This window comes from Engraulis encrasicolus, chromosome 9 (genome assembly GCF_034702125.1).
Source record: "Engraulis encrasicolus isolate BLACKSEA-1 chromosome 9, IST_EnEncr_1.0, whole genome shotgun sequence".
In the NCBI taxonomy this organism is placed as follows: domain Eukaryota; kingdom Metazoa; phylum Chordata; class Actinopteri; order Clupeiformes; family Engraulidae; genus Engraulis; species Engraulis encrasicolus.
The window spans coordinates 32,200,605-32,219,189 of record NC_085865.1 but is presented as its reverse complement, the minus strand read 5'-3'; the positions used below and the strand labels follow the sequence as shown (position 1 = coordinate 32,219,189).

At 39.2% G+C, this 18,585-nt stretch overlaps 1 protein-coding gene across 3 annotated transcripts in view; it reads left to right on the top strand.

Moving 5' to 3' along the window:
* The window catches only part of xrcc2 (X-ray repair complementing defective repair in Chinese hamster cells 2), a 29,511-nt gene extending 10,938 nt beyond the window's left edge, over positions 1 to 18,573 (top strand). The window contains exons 3-5 of one of the 3 annotated variants that reach the window (XM_063206935.1): positions 15,644 to 15,865; positions 16,288 to 16,508; positions 17,197 to 18,573. In XM_063206935.1, the coding sequence (XP_063063005.1) occupies positions 15,644 to 15,865; positions 16,288 to 16,508; positions 17,197 to 17,631 (878 nt within the window). In that variant the 3' untranslated portion in view covers positions 17,632 to 18,573. Of the gene's footprint in view, positions 1 to 4,905; positions 5,048 to 8,284; positions 10,475 to 15,643; positions 15,866 to 16,287; positions 16,509 to 17,196 lie in introns of those variants that run through there. The other 2 variants (XM_063206934.1, XM_063206932.1) reach the window with 2 other exon arrangements.
* Positions 18,574 to 18,585: the final 12 nt, after the last annotated feature.

Below are 18,585 nucleotides of genomic sequence, written 5' to 3'. Positions count from 1 at the left end.
TGTACTGTACTGTACTGTACTATACTGCACCGAACTGTATGCTACTGTACTGTACTGCACCGTACTGTATGCTACTGTACTGTACTGTACTGTACTATACTGCACCGTACTGTATGCTACTGTACTGTACCGTACTGTATGCTACTGTACTGTACTGTACTATACTCTACTGTACTTTACTATACTGCACCATTCTGTATGCTACTGTACTGTACTGCACTCCACTGCACTGCACTGCACTGTACAGTACAACTGAACTGAAACATGTAGAGCGTTGGTGCTCAAACTGTGGTACGCGTACCACTGGTGGTACTTGAGACATCTCTGGTGGTACTTGGAATGCCATTATGAACCTCTCCTGTACTGACGGGCAAAAGTGAATATGGAAGGCCTTTACTGCGATATTCTAATGTTGGTTGTCAAGGTGGTACTCGGAGAGCTCAATATTTTCTCAGGGGGTACTTCACACAAAAGGTTTGAGAACCACTGATGTAGAGCATTCTGAGGACATGTACAATATTATGCAAAAAGGTGTAGTGGGAATGAGTTATGTTACTGTTACCACTCAAAATCTTGAAGGTTAAAAAAAGTATTGTGGCATTTTGTTTGGGGGGGCGGGGTATGATCGACTATTCTTCCGCCCAGACTATTTATGTGCCTTGCATATCAAGAAAATGAGTCCAGGTAATGATTTACTTTCATAGTATATACCATATGAGAAGTGTTGTTCTATATAGATATTTCTCTTATGGGTAAGGGTGGCAAAAGACCTACAGTACATTGTTGTCCATCAGCTACCAGTTTTGATAGCAGTTTAAGTACTCAATGATTACAGAGCTAACTAATACAACTTTTGACACAAGTACTAGGTGAGGACTTGTCTGCAAATAAACATTTTTTTAATCTCTGTCTTCTTACTCAACATACTCTAAGAAATCATTCCCATTTAATTTGAACTGAAGCCATACTGTGGCCTACATGTAGGCCTATATTGAGTAATCTGTAATGCCATTCTAAAGATGACTGAAATGCTCTCACAATATGCACTTGTAAAAATATAGAATTAGGTGATCTTATGGGGTTCTTCGTACATATGGAAAGGTCCTGTCCTTTACCCTCTCTCATACAAATAAAATACGTATATCTGTTATGGAAATTATAGGATGGAGAACCTGCTACCTAGGGCATCTTGCACTGACACTATCCCATTCAAATCGAGCATTAGCAGCAGTCTATTCTCACCATAGTTTTAGTGTTGGCAATGCTCATTTTAATTCAGACCAAGAATCTTCTCAAATCGTTCACAATGTTACATGCTGTCAAGCACGTAAGCACAGACTCACCCATACTTTCACACTATATACATTTTGTAGTTTTATCAATCTGGTCTAGCAGGCTACCCTTGCTGCATCTCTTCTGAGGACTATATCAACATTGTCAGCTAAGTATAATGTCATGTAATAACAATGTAATGCGTTACCAACATGACATATTGTATATGACATGGTAGACATTTTTTTTTCAAGGGGCACCCCTTCTAGGATGTCTTCAAATCAGTCAAGGAACACGTGTACCGAATTATATGCTTCTATCCAGCGCGTAACGATTTCTCGGCTTAGAGCCCCTACTAATAATGATATTGTGTTAAATCTTAATATGTGTTTTCATTTATAAAAAAACGTTTTTTTCCTTCTATAAGACCAGTCACACCACAGGACACCATAAAATGAACCTAAGCATTGCGTGACAGAAAGATTGCAATATGAAGACATATTAAGAGGTTAAGAGTCACCTTAAACTTCTACAGCACTCTCCAATAACTGAGGTACTGACTGGTTCGGAGCCAGTCTTTCAGACCCTTGTAGTTGGCCTTGCAGCTACCCATTCACAAACATTGACATACATGTCACCCCACAGGACGCAATTTGTGTTACGAAATTGAACTTGTAGTTAATATTACTGTCTTGAGTTTTTTTCACATTCACATATCTTAATATAAAGTTAATATTTATGCAATCATGCCAAATGATTCATACATTATTCAAAATGTTGTTGGTTAATTTATATATATGTTATATTCCAGGTTTCATTAATGTTACAGTCACACCGCAGGATATTTGACATATAAAACTTTACATAAATCTTAACAAAAATGTTTCTTCTCATCTAAGACTAATATGAAACATAATGTACCACATCTTCTTTCATTGACATGTTTTTTAAAGGAAAAATAACAGTTTTGTAGGTTTTTAACCAATGTTACGAAAAAACAAGGCGTCACGTCTCCCACCCACATACTCTCTGCATAACCTTTTTGACCTTTTTCTGTTAGTGTGTGCCCTATGCCAAAGCTCACATGTTATTTGCCTGTATTTCTATATTCTTACATCTACCTCAGATCTACATCTGGTTACAGGTTGTACAGAACTATGCACAAAACCCTTTTTAATGATAAAAACATAGTATGAAAAGCTTCTTATATTTACAATGCTATAGCCACATGCATTGATTTACATGGTGAAAACTAGACTTGAAGGCTAGCATGTCAACTGTTCCCATATGACCACTTCACACAATTAACGTTTGCAACCATACACTTACATCAGGAGATAACCGATTGGTAAAAAGATGGTCATTGTTGAGTGACCATGGTGAATTCGAAATCTGACCTGCAAAAGACATAGGCCCAATTCGAAACAGGAGGCAGTGACTCGATGACTCTCCTCCTACATAAACAGATCACTGATCAGATAGGTGAAGTTAGCTGATGAGGCTCCCGTTACGAACGGCACTAACGAGTGCGCAGCCTTGCGCATTTGATGTTACGGCAATTCTATGGCGGGAGTTACGTTCATCACGTTAGCGCTTAGCTTACGCATGCTATTTGAACGGTGAATGATCGTCAGACGGCGGAATCGTAAAATAGGCTATAAATAGATCTAGCGACAGCATATTTAGATACTACAATGTTGATTTATCCATTTGATTTTCAATATCTACATACATAAGTGTCAGAATAAAGAGTATGATAAGGTAGTAGCTTGGGTAGTAGCCATGTTTGTTTTTCAGGTTTCCGGTTGAGAGGGAGGTGGCGCACAGCATGTTGGGTACCAAGGCAGCGAAGTCAGCATCTGATGCTGACCTCAAATATCCCCGTTACGCCCACAAATGCAGTCAACTGCCGAGAGAGGAAAAGCAATTTTTCGTTTCGATCCACACTTCATGACTCGATGTCCAGTTAGCTCACTGGAAGGACAGCTGCCTTCCCTGTTTCGAATTCAGCCATAGTTTTCCTGATAACTTTGGATCTACTGGCTGTAATGATTTACAATTGTGCATGCTCAGATAAATGAAAAAGGAAAGAAAAATGAGATCAGCGTCTTGCTTATAACAAAAGATATTCCTGTTGTCTGAACTGTACTTTGTACTCAACTCAGTCAATGGGTAACTGTAAGCTGAGGGATGGCAAAACTCATTTAACATTGTTTCTAACTTAAAGGGACACTGTGTGAGATTTTTAGTTGTTTATTTCCAGAAACCATGCTGTTCATTCACTAATGTTGCCTTTTTCATGAATACTTACCACCAGCATCAAATTCCAAGTATTCATTATGACTGGAAAAATTGCACTTTTCATACATGAAAAGGGGGGTCTTCCCCATGGTCCGCCATTTTGAATTTCCAAAAATATCCATTTTTAGCTGCAAAATGTACTTGAACCATACTAGAAAATATTTGTTTATTACTTAGTAAACTTTCATGTAAAGATCATATTTGGCAATAGGCAGCCCAGTTTCAATGAGCAGCATAGTTGCAGTACCTTTTTTGACCATTTCCTGCACAGTGTCCCTTTAAAGGACCAGTTCAGTCAATTTCAACATGCAGTTGTAATGCTCACACTACCCTGGACTTGTCAGTACCTGAGTTTTTTTTTTTCTTCTTCAGCCTTTTCAGAGATCGTGGTCATTGTAATGGGGGCAGCGCTTTGTTTAGTGTTTTTTTTTTTTTAACTAAATTTATTCCCAAAAACATCCGAAAGGTTATACAACATCAGCAGACAACTAGCAAACAGCGGTACCTTTTGGGAAATTTTTTTTGGGGTAGACCTATGTTAATTTTTTTTAAAATGTAAACAAACACTGCTCCCATTAGAATAGCTCATATCTCGGAAAGGTCTTAGCCGAAAAATGTTGCATCATTGGGTACTGACAAGTCAAGGGTAGCGTGAGCAATACAACAGCATATTGAAATTGACTGAACTGGTCCTTTAATATTAGTGCAGATTCATGCAAATGCATTTCTGGTTTTTCTACCTTGCCACAAACAAGGCACATTACGTTTTTTAATTAAAATCCATGTCGGTCGGGCCAGAAATCAGTGTTTCCCCCAGAAATTTTGTTAGTCACGGTGGTGGAGCGTTAAAAGTATATATTTTTTTGGCTAAGCAACTTTAGAAATTACATTCACAACATGAAATCTTTATGTTTTCAGGGGACCTAGTCAAGGCGGAAGGTGTTTCTTGTCAAGGTGGCCGCCTTAGCAATAAAGTGCTGGGGAAACCCTGATAATTATGTACTGGTGCATTATAGCGATGATGGATAAGGGGCTGGTTACACATATGTGGATATTTTTAAGTGCATTTTGTTGTCTGTTTACATAAACACATGTGCATAGAAATAAAACGCCATTGTGGGATACATTTTAGTCCACAAAATTTGGTAAAGAGGTTTCTAAAATGAAAACTGAAGCATTTTCAAAGTTGTCCAAATACTTGAAAACAACTTCTATGTGAGCATGCAAAGTATAGTCGAATTATTGCCATGAATCAAAACTGGGGTTCTTGAGAAATCGAAGTACATGTGCTGTAAGAAATCAAATTATTGAATTATGTACATTATACTCCAGGCTGCAGACTCCGTATGACAAAAATACACCAGACACGACTAGAGTGACACCGGTGACAGAAGTAATTGGACTTTGGAAATTAAAGTGGAAGAATAGCCTTGTCTTATGGATGACATGGCGTCTACCAATGAGGCTGCTGCAGGTAAGTTTCAAAAAAGAAAATCCACATAAATGTCAAATTTTGACTGGTACAGTGCCAAGGTGTATTGAAACACTATTGAGTAGTATTGTATCAACTTATTAAATACATAGTAAATGTTCTGTATTGACTATCAAAGATTTTCACATCTTACGATTTCACATCTTAACTTAATGCAGTATACCTAGTACAACTTAGACTCAAGGAATGAATTATAAAGACAAACACGTGTGACAGAGCACTACTCTGAAGCAGCAGCATATGTGTGTGTGTGCTCGCAAAAAGTATATTTAATTTTCAAACAATTCCCAATTCCAGCTAATCATAGCAAGTTGATTTCAGACTGTTGGCAGAGTAGAAAAAAATAATTAAAGGCCAACTTCCGATAAAAAAAAAAAAAACAGTTTTACTCACTCCTTTTGAAAATCGGACGGTCAACCAAGTTAAGCTCACATGCAAGGCTTCATAATGGTGCGTCACCTCGCCTGGCTGTGTTTCCCGATGTTTCCTAATTGACGTAAACAATGCAGAGCCAAGAGCGAATCACGAAAGCCTTTCTGTGTTGCGTCACATCGACAGAAGGCGTTGTCCACAAAGGTTTATGTCGACCCATTTTTCTGAAAACATGTAGAGTAATTTTTTCTGCTTGTTTTCAAAACAAGCGCCTTGTGGCCCAAAACCTAGCTTATCTTAGGGTGATTCCGCCGAATCGGTACATATTCCCAAATCCACATGTCCCAGAGATAAATGGCCATAAAATCATTACAATAATAATTACATGCATACTTTTAAAGCACAAAATGTACATATATTTTATTCACCAACCCGATCTGAAAAATAAGGCAATTTGTTGTTATTTTCTAATTTTAAATTGTTTTTTTTTTGTGGACAAAACAGAGATTTATGTTGTTCTAGGACTAATGTAGTAGTTAACAATGTTGTCAGTCAGCATACATAAGTGTAATATCTATATATTTTTTCATAATTTTGCAGTGTCCCCTGAGTTGGTAACAGGAATGACATTGAGATAAAGAAACCCCTGTAAAATTATGGTTCATTCCCCAAATTGCACAATTTCCAGGAGGTTACATCACTCACAGGAAAAGGATTCTCACCACATAAAAAGAAGTAACATACAGTCTTATTAAGCATGGAATTTTGTTATTTTATTGGAATTTTGGGGGTGGTGACTTTTACAGTGTCCTTCCTGTTACCACTTTTTAACCCATTATTTAAAAAGATGTGGTTTCTATTGATATTCACCAAATTCACAAGTAATATTCAAACTATATGATGTCTGCTCTTGTGACCTTCAACATTAGCTAGCTAGGAATAAATAAGCCTGACATTGTCCTTCCTGTTACTGACTAAATAAGCCTGAAATTGTCCTTCCTGTTACTGACAGTAACAGGAAGGACAATTTCAGGCTTATTTGCTCCTAGTCAAATAGTTTGAAATATTTTTTTTGCTCCTACTCATTTAGTTTGAAAGAATATAACCTGTGAATTTGGTGACTTTCACTAAGTCACAAAATTTAATCGCCTTCTAGGACTTACAGAAAAAACAACACATGCACATCTCCAAACATTACTTGCATTGCAGATGTATACAGGTCATTATACAAAAGTAGTGCAAAATGCATTGCCGTGAACCAAAATATAATAATAATAATAATAATAATAATAATAATAATAATAATAATACATTTTATGGGGTAAAAATAAAACAAAAGGACTATCGGGTCCCAAAGGAATTTTGATGTAGCTTCTAATTTAATAGGGAAATATCATTTATTCAATGCTATCTATTGAGGGGGTGTTGTCCCACATCACAGGGTCTTCATTTCACTATAGGAAATAAAGAAATCAACCCAGATTTTAGATGTGTCCTTTTGATCTCTTTTGATAAACAAATATATTAGAAATACTAATGAATTAGACAATTTTTCAAGTCACTGCCAAAACCTTTCATCACCTTTCAGCTCATAATATGATAATGTAGCAAGCAACTTCCCTCTTTTTTTGGACCAGGAGGTTTGTCTATGCCTTTCTTCCCTCATGGTGGTATGGAGGGTTGGTTAGCTCTATTATTTTGAAGTAAACAAAATCTTAAGTTTGAAAATCAGCAGGTGACATTGAATGTTACTCCCAATCATAGATTTTCATCTAATAGTGTGGCTTCTCTCGTTGTCTTAGATATTACATATTATTTACAAATTGTACAGCTTTTACTGGTGTTAAAATGATGACCGCTATGGTAGTTTACTTTGCGTTGACTACTATTTTAGCATCAAAGTCAAAGTTAGTCAAAGTCATCTCTACATGTTCTTTCAAATTCCGATTGTGACAAACCTTGTTTTGGGAGTGACAGATGGCATGGCATTGACATGGCATTTTTTTTGGTAGGGGTTTTTTCTTTTTTTCTTTAGTTTACAGGTAAACATTGTTTTCGAAATGCAAATTATTTGACAAGGCAGACTTTGAATTGTGTTCAAGTAATATTGTCAAATGATTGTAACCAAACCTAAAACACACATTTAGTAGATCAATGAAAAGAAAAGCTGAATACTGTACACATTTTTTTAAATTACCAAATGTGCTCTGGTAGTGATGCATTTGGGGAGTGACAAAATATTTCAGAAAAATGCAAAGAAATTTTAGGGAACATAACATGCATCGTCCTATTTGTAGAATAGTGTTCCCAAGATTTCAAAACTGAAAATAAATGTAACACTTGGTCCAGGTAGACAGATGCTGAGGCACTCAAGGTTGCATTATTTTTACTTTTTTATTTGGCTACAATGCCTACGTGTTTCAGCCCTTATGGCCTTCTTCAGGGCGTACAGACCAATTGTAGCCAAATAAAAAAGTAAAAAAAAATTGCAACCTTGAGTGCCTCAGCATCTGTCTACCTGGACCAAGTTTGAGAGCCCCTACACTGATGAGCACCAAGGAAAAAAGGTGAAGACCCAGAAGCACTCCAATTACCTGCTTGTGTTACAAATATAGCACTTTTTTTCAAGATGCTTAGAAATGTGCAAACAATTTATAGAATCACCCATACATATCAACAGTCTCTATATTCTCTCTCTCTCTCTCTCTCTCTCTCTCTCTCTCTCTCTCTCTCTCTCTCTCTCTCTCTCTCTCTCCAGACATGGCTCCTTTCCAGTTTTTATGTAGTCAGTTGCATTGGCATTTTGACTTATTGCTGTTATGGTAATGTCATTCTCTCTCTTTACAGGGGATTCACAACAGAAGCAATCAAAAGGAAATGGTACACCAATGAAAAGAGGAAAAGAAAAGAAAACAAAAAGAAAAATGAAAGATCTAGAATATGAGTGTACTGCATGTGGAAAGAGCTTTCGACGGCAACAGCAACTTAAGGATCATCAGGCAATACATACTGGGGAAAAACCACATCAATGCAACACATGTGGGAAAGCCTTTGCAAATCCACAAGTTTTAACGAGACACCAGAAGATTCATACTGGCGAAAAGCCTCACCAGTGTTCAACTTGTGGAAAGGCGTTTTCAGATGAAGGACATTTAAGGAGACATGAGATGACTCATACTGGCGAAAAGCCTCACCAGTGTTCAACTTGTGGAAAGTCGTTTTCATATGCAGAACATTTAAGGAGACACCAGGTGATTCATACTGGCGAAAAGCCATACCTGTGTAAAACATGTGGAACAGGCTTTGCTCAAAAATCCACCCTTGATAAACATCAGAAAATACATACTAGAGAAATGTATGAGTGCACCACATGTGGAAAGACCTTTGCACAAGCAGAGCATTTAACCATACACCAGAAGACTCACGAGCCTAACGTGTGTGCATTATGTGGAAAGACCTTTGCTCACAAGTCTGGTCTCCACAGACATCAGAGAATACATACTGGAGAAAAGCCATATGAATGTACCACATGTGGGAAGGCCTTTGCTCACTCAGCTATTCTCCAGAGCCATCAGACAGTACATACTGGAGAAAAACCTTACAAGTGTTTAACATGTGGAAAGGCCTTTACACAATCTAGTCATTTAAGGACACACCAGAAGGTTCATACTGGTGAAAAGCCTTACCAGTGCTCAACATGTGGAAAGGCCTTTCCTCACAAAAATACCCTTGACCTCCATCAGACACTACATACTGGAGAAAAGCCATATCATTGCAGCACATGTGGAAAGGGCTTTGGATATTCAGGACAATTAAAGTCACACCAAAGGACCCATACTGGCGAAAAGCCTTATAAGTGTGTAACGTGTGGAAAGGCCTTTGGTCACAAACTCAGCCTTGACAAGCATCAGAGAGCACATGTAGGAGAAAAACCATTTAAGTGTACCACATGTGGGAAGGCCTTTACCTGTAAACCTAATCTTGACCTACATCAGGTAGTACATACCGGAGAAAAGCCTTACCATTGTTCACTATGTGGAAAGGGCTTCACACAAGCTTCAAATTTGAGGACACACAAGAGGATTCATACTGGTGAAAAGCCTTACCAATGTGTAACATGCGGAATGGCCTTTACTCAAAAATCTACTCTTGACAAACATCAAGATACTCATAGTGGAGACAAACCACATCAGTGCACGGTATGTGGAAAGTCCTTTACTCTCAAATGTTCTCTCAACAGCCATCAGAGAGAACATACAAAGCCTGATGAAGAGCTTTAGCCGTGTGCGACATGTGGAAAGGTCTTTACTCATAAATCCAGCCTTGACAGACATCAAAGTGAACATGCAGGTGGTGGAAAAAAAATATATCCATGCATCACATGTGGAAAGGTCTTCAAATTCTCACAAAATTTGAAAATTCACAAGAGGACCAATGCAACATCAGTGTATCAGTGTTCCACGTAGGGCTACACAATTAATCGAATGCTGAGATGAAAAAGCGATGTCATGACAATTTAATCATGATTGTACAGGAGGCCTGCCTTTGGGCGTCCTTGAAGCCAGAACATGTTGACGGGCTAGTATTTCTGGCCAATAAGCTGTAGGCCCAATAGCTTCATGCGATTTCCTTTTACATAATTATCCCAATTCAGTTTTATTTTGTTCATCTCTTGTTCAGGTTCTTGTTTATATTTCATTTTGTGATTTCAAATATCATTCTGCTCAAAATTAACTGTTTATTATTGTTTAATAATTGTGATTTGAATTTTGACCCAAATAATTGGAATTATCATTTTTTCCTTAATCATGCAGCCTTAGTTTTGCAGACTGAAAATGTCTCAATGGACATTTTCAAATAAAAATACACAATCTGACATGAGTGTGTCAGGTGGGCTGGTTGGGTAATCTTCTGCAATACTACACAGCTACCGGTACAGTATACTACAATTTATTTTGCCATAAAAATCAGGCATATTAGGGACATGTTTTGTATTTTTCCAAAATAACCCAATAAACTATCATAGTATATAGGCTATTGCCCGGTGTGCAATGAATTACTTGTTATATTATTCTGTTATATTAATAAATTAATACACTAACATTATTAATTAAAGCATTACACTATACCAATTATCATTTTTTCTTATTATCTATTACCCATTAAGATTTCTACGAATTGTAGTCACAATGGGGCAACCCATAGTGCAAGACAAGATGTGGGGAAGAGAAGCCAGGAATTTCAGGAGAAAGACAATGCCTTTTGCTGAGGTAATAGTTTATCGGGCCATTGCAAAAAGAGAGGTACTCGGATAACATTACACCATAGAATAATCCAAGATAGCCCAGCGTCATGAGGGCTGTAACGCCCTATAGGACGCATAATCTGTCCCCCATCTCTTCTGTGTGCTAGCGTAGCATCTCTCCTTGGCCGGCGATATGCTTGCCGAAGAATATGCCATGCAAATGTTATGACAATTTGGTGCGTTGGAGGACACCAACAGATGCATGTATATGGTGCAATATTGACAAAACCGTGAGGGGCGATCTTCCGAACCTGTTGAGTTGAGATGTTGAGTTCGCTGCAGAGTCAAACAATGGTGGAAAATATTAATAAGAGCCCCATTGACTGTCTGCCCCGTGCCCCTAGATGATACTGCCGGTGTCGTGCAAAGTGCTCTGCGTGTCCTTGCTTGTCTTCCTGTACACTTGGTCGCACGCAGTTGCATGCACAACAATTTAAGGCACGCAGCAAACATATCGCCAGCCTTTTAAATGCCCCAAAACATTAGGCCTACATCATATGACATGGTTACATTCCAACAAGGACAGTTCTTAGGACCTGATGATCAAAACAGAAATTAAAATATTTTAACCATACACAAATAGCTGTGCAAGCTAAACTCTATATGTCAGTCAAGACATGCTTGTCTCTGGCTTACCATCAGGGACTTAAACACGTCAGGCTTATAGTTGTCCCGGCTAGACACACGGAAATCAGAAAAGCCTCTACTGAATTTAAGTATTTTAACTATGTGGAAATATTACTTTAATGTGATATTGATTGTTGCTGCGAATGCCCCTTCTTGTCAGCTGTTTGAGCGTGAGCATGCTGCTCTCCTGCGTGCGGTCAAGGATGACAAGGGGAGACAAACTTCTAGGGTGTTTCATCCAGGGTTTGGACTTAAAATTCTACATCCCTACTAATGTAAACAATGGCGGTGCGAGAAAATTGTGTGTGGGGTGGCTACCGACGGGAAGTTAGTGGTCTATCTTAGCAGCTGCCAGCCGGGGCCATTACAACAGCTCAATGTTTGTTTAAGACTTCATAGGTAGCCCTGACGTTCAAATCACAATGTTACTTAGAAAGTGTTTTAAACAGATGATGAAATAGGGTCATTCCATGTCAATTCACACGCCTTCCCCACATGACCCTCTCCGATTTACCCAATATCTCACATACAGGTACCTTTTGATGTCAATTGAAAGAATACCAAGTATTAGCACCCTACGTCTAACGGTTGCGGAGATGAAGCCCTCCAAAGTTGGGGTGCCATGCCCACTTTTCAAGCCTGTGAATTGCATACAAAATTTACAAGCAGATTTTGACACCTCTGGCTTTAATTTGAAGGAAGATGCAGGCCTAAAAATCACCATGGCCCCTCAATATGACCCTGTCTACCAGATGATGTACTCACAAATAGCATGCCTTGATTATTTTTGGCTATATTAAGCCTTAAAAACTGAGTTTGTGAAAAGCGTCATGAAGAGTCTTGCCATTTTGGGGTTCCAGATCTTGGAAACTATGTATGCTTTGGGAGTTATAATTGATTTTCCATCATATTTGGGAACTGTACAGTGTATTCCAAAAAAAAAAAATTAGGCCGCTCAGACTTTTAATGATGGAATTGGAGGGACTCAAAAACAGCTTTTGGACAAAATGACCTCATGGTACCCTCTACTTCAGGTCTCAAATTAACCATGTGGGCACTTGATAACTGGAACGCCCTTTTAACCCCATGTACAGTAGCACTGTATCAAACATTCAAGCTTGGAAAAACTTACGCTGTTGTTGCTTTTTTAGACCAGCAGATAGCAGCAGACAAAACAGACACTGTGATAAGATATAGAGAAAAACACATACTTTGAAGGAGGCCAAGATTAATATGAAAAACTTTGAAAAACAAAGTTTTTCCAAGCTTGAATGTATGATACAGTGCTACTGTACATGGGGTTAAAAGGGGGTTCCTGTCATCAAGTGCCCACATGGTTAATTTGAGGCCTGAAGTAGAGGGTACTGTAAGGTCATTTTGTCCAAAAGCTGTTTTTGAGTCCCTCCGATTCTATCATTTAAAGTCTGAGCGCCCTAATTTTTTTGGAATACACTGCACAGTTCCCAAATAAGATGGAAAATCAATTATAACTCCCAAAGCATACATAGTTTCCAAGATCTTGAACCCCAAAATGGCAAGACTCTTCATGACGCTTTTCACAGACTCAGTTTTTAAGGCTTAATATAGCCAAAAATAATCAAGGCATGCTATTTGTGAGTACATCATCTGGTAGACAGGGTCATATTGAGGGGCCGTGGTGATCTTTAGGCCTGTATCTTCCTTCAAACTAAAACCAGATGTGTCAAAATCTCCTTGTAAATTTTGTATGCAATTCACAGGCTTGAAAAGTGGGCATGGCACCCCAACTTTGGAGGGCTTCATCTCCGCAACCGTTAGACGTAGGGTGCTAATACTTGGTATTCTTTCAATTGACATCAAAAGGTACCTGTATGTGAGATATCGGGTAAATCGGAGAGGGTCAACTGGGGAGATTCTAGGGAATCATGTGAATTGACATGGAATGACCCAATAGTTTGAAGTGAGATTATACCACAGGCCGAGCTATAGCCAGACCTTTTTTTTTTTAACCGTAAAAATAAAAAATAGAAACCCTCAAACCGGTTCACCACTTTGGTGAGAGTTTTTAACGTGCGCCCTGGCATTCAAACCACAACATTTAGGGGCTTTGAAGGTGTTATTGCAATCGCCAAAGTTTAAAAGCGAGGCCGGCTAGCCTTGGTCAAACATGACCATCAGGACAGGTTCTAAGTTAATTAGCATGTGTGCTACCCAAACCATGCCTTTTCAGGACAAATATTCCTGTCTGTGCGCAGCTCAGGATCCCTCTGCAATCTCTTCAACTGCTGTCTCTCAAAAAATGCGCTGCTTAGCATCTTGCCCTTCCTCACAGTGTGAATGTTTGTAAACGGGAAGCCTATCTATACCCCAGAATTTAATTATCCCGAATCAGTACCACTGCAGCACGAAATTACTAAAGCTTGCCATTTTACATGAGCAATACAAAGACCTGTGCCATGTTTATACCAAGAAACAAAGAACTGAACAAACAGCTGGTACTGATGATGCATTGAGACGTGGGGGAAATGTTTGTTTTTTGTTTGTGTTTGTTGAGTTTACTAGCTTGCTTAATTTATCATGGCTCCTGTGGTAAAATGTATTTTAATATTTTTATGCATTTCGGTAAATCCTTCAAAACAGCTTGTCTTAACTCAAAGGGAAAATATTTCTACAGTGTAATCTATTTTTGTATATATTGAATGTTACATTTCTCATAATTATTTCTAGGGGTGTAAATAATAGTCAATATGTATCGATGCATCGATCCTACAGCCAACAATCAAATCATCAAAAATAATCGAATCGATGGCCCCGGCCCAATGCCCCTGCTGTTAATTGTGCAACGTAATAGAAGTGGAAAACTAATTGGATTTTTAAAAAAAATTGTATCGTATCGTATCGTGGAGCATTCTTAAGTATTGAAAATAATCTAATCGCTGCCTTAGAAATCAATAACGAATCCCATCATCATGGAAGCTATGATTTACACCCCTATGTATTTCTGTGTACCTGCTTTTACAAACAATGTGCAACATAGTAAATGTTTGGGGTTTGTTTTGTTTTTGTCTTTTAAGGTTTTTCACCTAATGATTTACTGTAAATGTCATGAGAAGAAAAATAAAAGGAAAAAAAGATGGAACAGTTTGATCATTGAGTTGAACCCAGTTTAATGCTCAGCTTGGTACAACAAGTTCAAGTTACTTTATTAGTACTTGTGGGTAAACTGGTTTTTCAGTTCAAGAGAGAGGTATACAGCAGCTAGGTGTTCATGTTATTTTTCATGTTAAGCGTTGTCTTGCTTTAAGACAAGTTAAAAGAGGGAGTATGTAGCTAAGCTAGTAAAAGTCAATGGATCACTGTAGCATGTAGCATGCTACACGGATCCATTGACTTTCACTAGCTTAGCGACATGCTCCCTCTTTTAACTTGTCTTAAAGCAAGACAACGGCTTACATGGAAAAAAAAGACACTTTACCACCTTTATAAACCCCAGCCAACGATTTTAACTGTATTAAGCCCCAAAATAGTGGCATACCCCTTTAACTAAAATATGTCTCTGAATTGTATTAAAAGCAGATGATAAATAGATCGATAAATAGCATCTGAGCATGGGACCCACTTCTTTTTGAGAAGAGCTTGGAGCAGGAGGGTGTTTGCCCTATAGGCAAACTGCATGGGATCCAGTGCATGCTCAGTGTATCTTAAAATTTGTGGCCTTATCAGCTTTTCAAAATTCTTCATTACAATTGAAGTTTAAGCGATTGGTCTAAAATCATTCAAGGTATTTGGGCATGGGAACCACAACAGCATGTTACCAGATCTTGGGTACACGTGTCATGTAAACATGTAAACTTATCGTCAGATTTATTGAAGATCAAATGGAATTCTGGGCGCATTTCTCTTGTGCATGACTTAATTACACGCCAGCAGATGTTACATGTATCTGGCCCATGACTTAAATGATTTCTTTGTCTTTAAAAAAGATATTTTCAATATCTGCATGTGATGCTGATGTGCTTGTTCTCTTTGAGCTTATAGGGTACAGGGAGGGGTAAGAGTGGGATTCGAATTAGCAACCCTCTGATCTTATGACCCCCTCCCTAACCATTAGGCTACAGCTGCCCTGAAAATACTGTATTGCACTGACCTAATATTTAACAAAAACATATTCACATACACACAGACGGATGTGGAGAATGTTTTGATTTCAAAAACCATAAAGGTTAACCAATAGATTATTAGGTTTATGTCATATAACCCTGATCCCTCCCTGGTCTGGTTTCCTCTATGTGAAGGAGATGTGGTGGAGCTGCATGGTGCAGAGGGCACGGGCAAAACCGAGGCGCTCTACCACCTGATCGTGCGATGCCTGCTGCCAGCCAACCGCGGGGGGCTGGAGGTCGAGGTTGTGTTCGTGGACACCGACTACCACTTTGACACGCTTCGTCTGGTGACCATACTGGAGGCCAGACTGGCCCAGAGTCAGACCCAGCCTTGTCAGTCATCAGACACCAGAGGTAGGCCTGTGTAACAATAATCTGGTTAAGAAAACCAATTCATTTGTCAACACACAACCAGACTAAAGGACAAAGATCAAGGTTTCAGAAAGCTTTCGGTCGAAAGGGGAGAAAATGAGGCTGGAGAATTCTGCTCCTTGCTGGCGTCTGTTCTCTCCTACCACTCAGCACATAGGTCAGCAAAGAACAAGAACAACTCCTCCAGTATGCCATCTGTTACTTTTTATCTTTTTGCAGCCTTGAATCTGTATCCTCCTTTATACAGATGCATTCCACATTCAATTTTTTTTTTTAGATGATAATTCACAGAGTACCTAGTACATCTTATGCTGTAATTATATTTACAAATCTTTTTTGGGGGGGGGATATTTTTTTTAAACGAATTCCTCAATTAATCGGCCAGCAAACTGTTGTCGTTACAGGCCTAGCCACAGCTGGTGGCAGGGTAGCGGAAGATGAAGACTACAATGATGCCGATGCGGAGGAGGAGCTGGTGAAGGCGTGCCTGCGGAGGCTGTCTGTGGTCCACTGCAGCAGCTCAGCTCAGATGCTCCTCAGCCTCCACTACCTGGAGAGCTGGGTCAGCAGCCGCATGGCCCTGTGCCTGCTGGTCCTGGACAGCATCTCAGCCTTCTACTGGCAGGTCTTTACTTTGCTTTTCTTTCAGACATTTAAACGTGTTTATCCTTCATCTGACATGTTTCGACAGTGTAAATTACGTCTTCATCAGAGGGTCACATGGTTGGTCATTAGGGCTATAAATTAACTGTGCCTGCTGGTCCTGGACAGCATCTCAGCCTTCTACTGGCGGGTCTTAACTTTTATTTTGTTTCAGACGTAAACGTTTTTAGATGCGTCTCACGCATCTCTATGAGAGGCTTTATCCGTCTGTCGGTCCATGACACGTATCTTAATTGTTATTCCCTCCTGTGTCCACAAGGCAGCATAGTTGGGCAAAAAAGGATGAGAACCACTGGCATAGACGAACGCATCTGTTGTCCGCCTGTCGGACTTGTTATTCTTCATCTGACATGTTTCGACAGTGTAACTTACTGTATGTCTTCATCAGAAGGTCACATTGATGGTGATCAGGGCTATAAATTACCTTTTTTCATCACTAACCAAACATACATTTACTGTTAAAGTGGCTAGTAAGTTTTCCTTTCAACCAGCCAAACTGTATTTTCATCAGCATTAAGTCATTTCGCAGGTGTTAATTTAGAGCCCTGATGGTGATGTGCGACATGCTTTAATATCAGCTGATAAAAAGAAAACTAAAAACTTGAATTTATTACTAGACATAATGAACTTGGTACATCTTCTACTGGCAGGACCGCTGCAGCGGGGGTGAGAGCGTGGCCCGGCAGGAGACCAACCTGCGCAAGTGTGCCCAGCTCCTGGATCGACTCGGCAGGGATTACGGCATTGTGGTTTTCGCCACCGTGCACGCCATCATGAGGAATTACGGGTCGTCTGAAGCGTCCGGGAGCGGCAACAGCACCGCGGCCAGAACATCTGATGAACCAGCGCCACCTCCATCGTCCTCAACCCCAAACTCTCGCAGGTGGAGCAGCGTGGTCGACTTTGATAAGCCGTACCTCTGCCGGGTGTGGCAGAGGCTGGTCACGCAAAGGTTGGTGTTCACCAAGACGGATGTGTCGAGGGACAGAAAGCCGGTGTTTTCTGTGGCTTGCACCACCACGAGGACGAGAGGGGTGAAGAGGAGTTCTTTCTCTCTGACAGAAAGTGGGATGCAGTTCTTGTGATTGCCATTGAGACATGACAGTTTTTTTTTTTGTATGTTCCATGTTATATTCCACTTGTATGAATATGGTGAACAGTTCCTTTAAGCGACTTGTGTTCTCAGATGCAGTTTTGCGTATATGTTCTGGAAAATGTTTACTTGGTGGGCTTGTAAAGGTGGATTTCTTACATTTTTCTTCACAATTATTTCTCTTCCTGAGCAGTAGGCTATATAACATTTCTGTAAATATTGTCTGACGCTTTTCTGTTGTTTCTTTGATCTATTACTCCAACGTGCCTTGCCATGTCCTGTAATTTTCGACCTACTGTATAAGCTGAATCTACTCAAATGAAGAAGAAAAAATGTACATATGTTGGTCACATCTCTGTATAAGCCGCAGGTGCCCACATTGTAACATGGGAAATTTAGAAAATATAGTTCAAGACCTAGTGCTTGTCACATGTAAAAATCTATAAATTAGCCTCATTACTGTGTAGGCCGCAGGGTTCAAAGCATGAAAAAAAAAATTGACGTCTTATTGGCCGGAAATTACGGGTACATATTTAAAATCATCAAGTGACAAGAGTTCATCATCTCCAGTGTTATGGGTTGTCATGGAGTTTTTTTCTGCTTTTTTTAATGGCTTATAATATAAACTAACATTCAAGTGCTTATCAAAGCTGAAAATCTGGAAAGTAGACTATTGAAAAAGTGCTTTCCAACACAATAAATGTTCCAACCGAAATCTCTGGGAGATATCACCATCAATAATATTCTTGCACATGAAGCTGACACGTGTCTGTATGCAAACGTGTGTTTTTCTGGCACTATGTAATATCCTGTGTGAAATAAAAGCTTCTTCTAGGTCATGTGAAAGTTTGCGTAATGCAATCCAATGTGAGCTTACAAGTTCCTGTTTTGTTTAAAAAAATAAAAAATAAAGCAAGCACACGCTCAAGAGGCACTGGGCATGAGA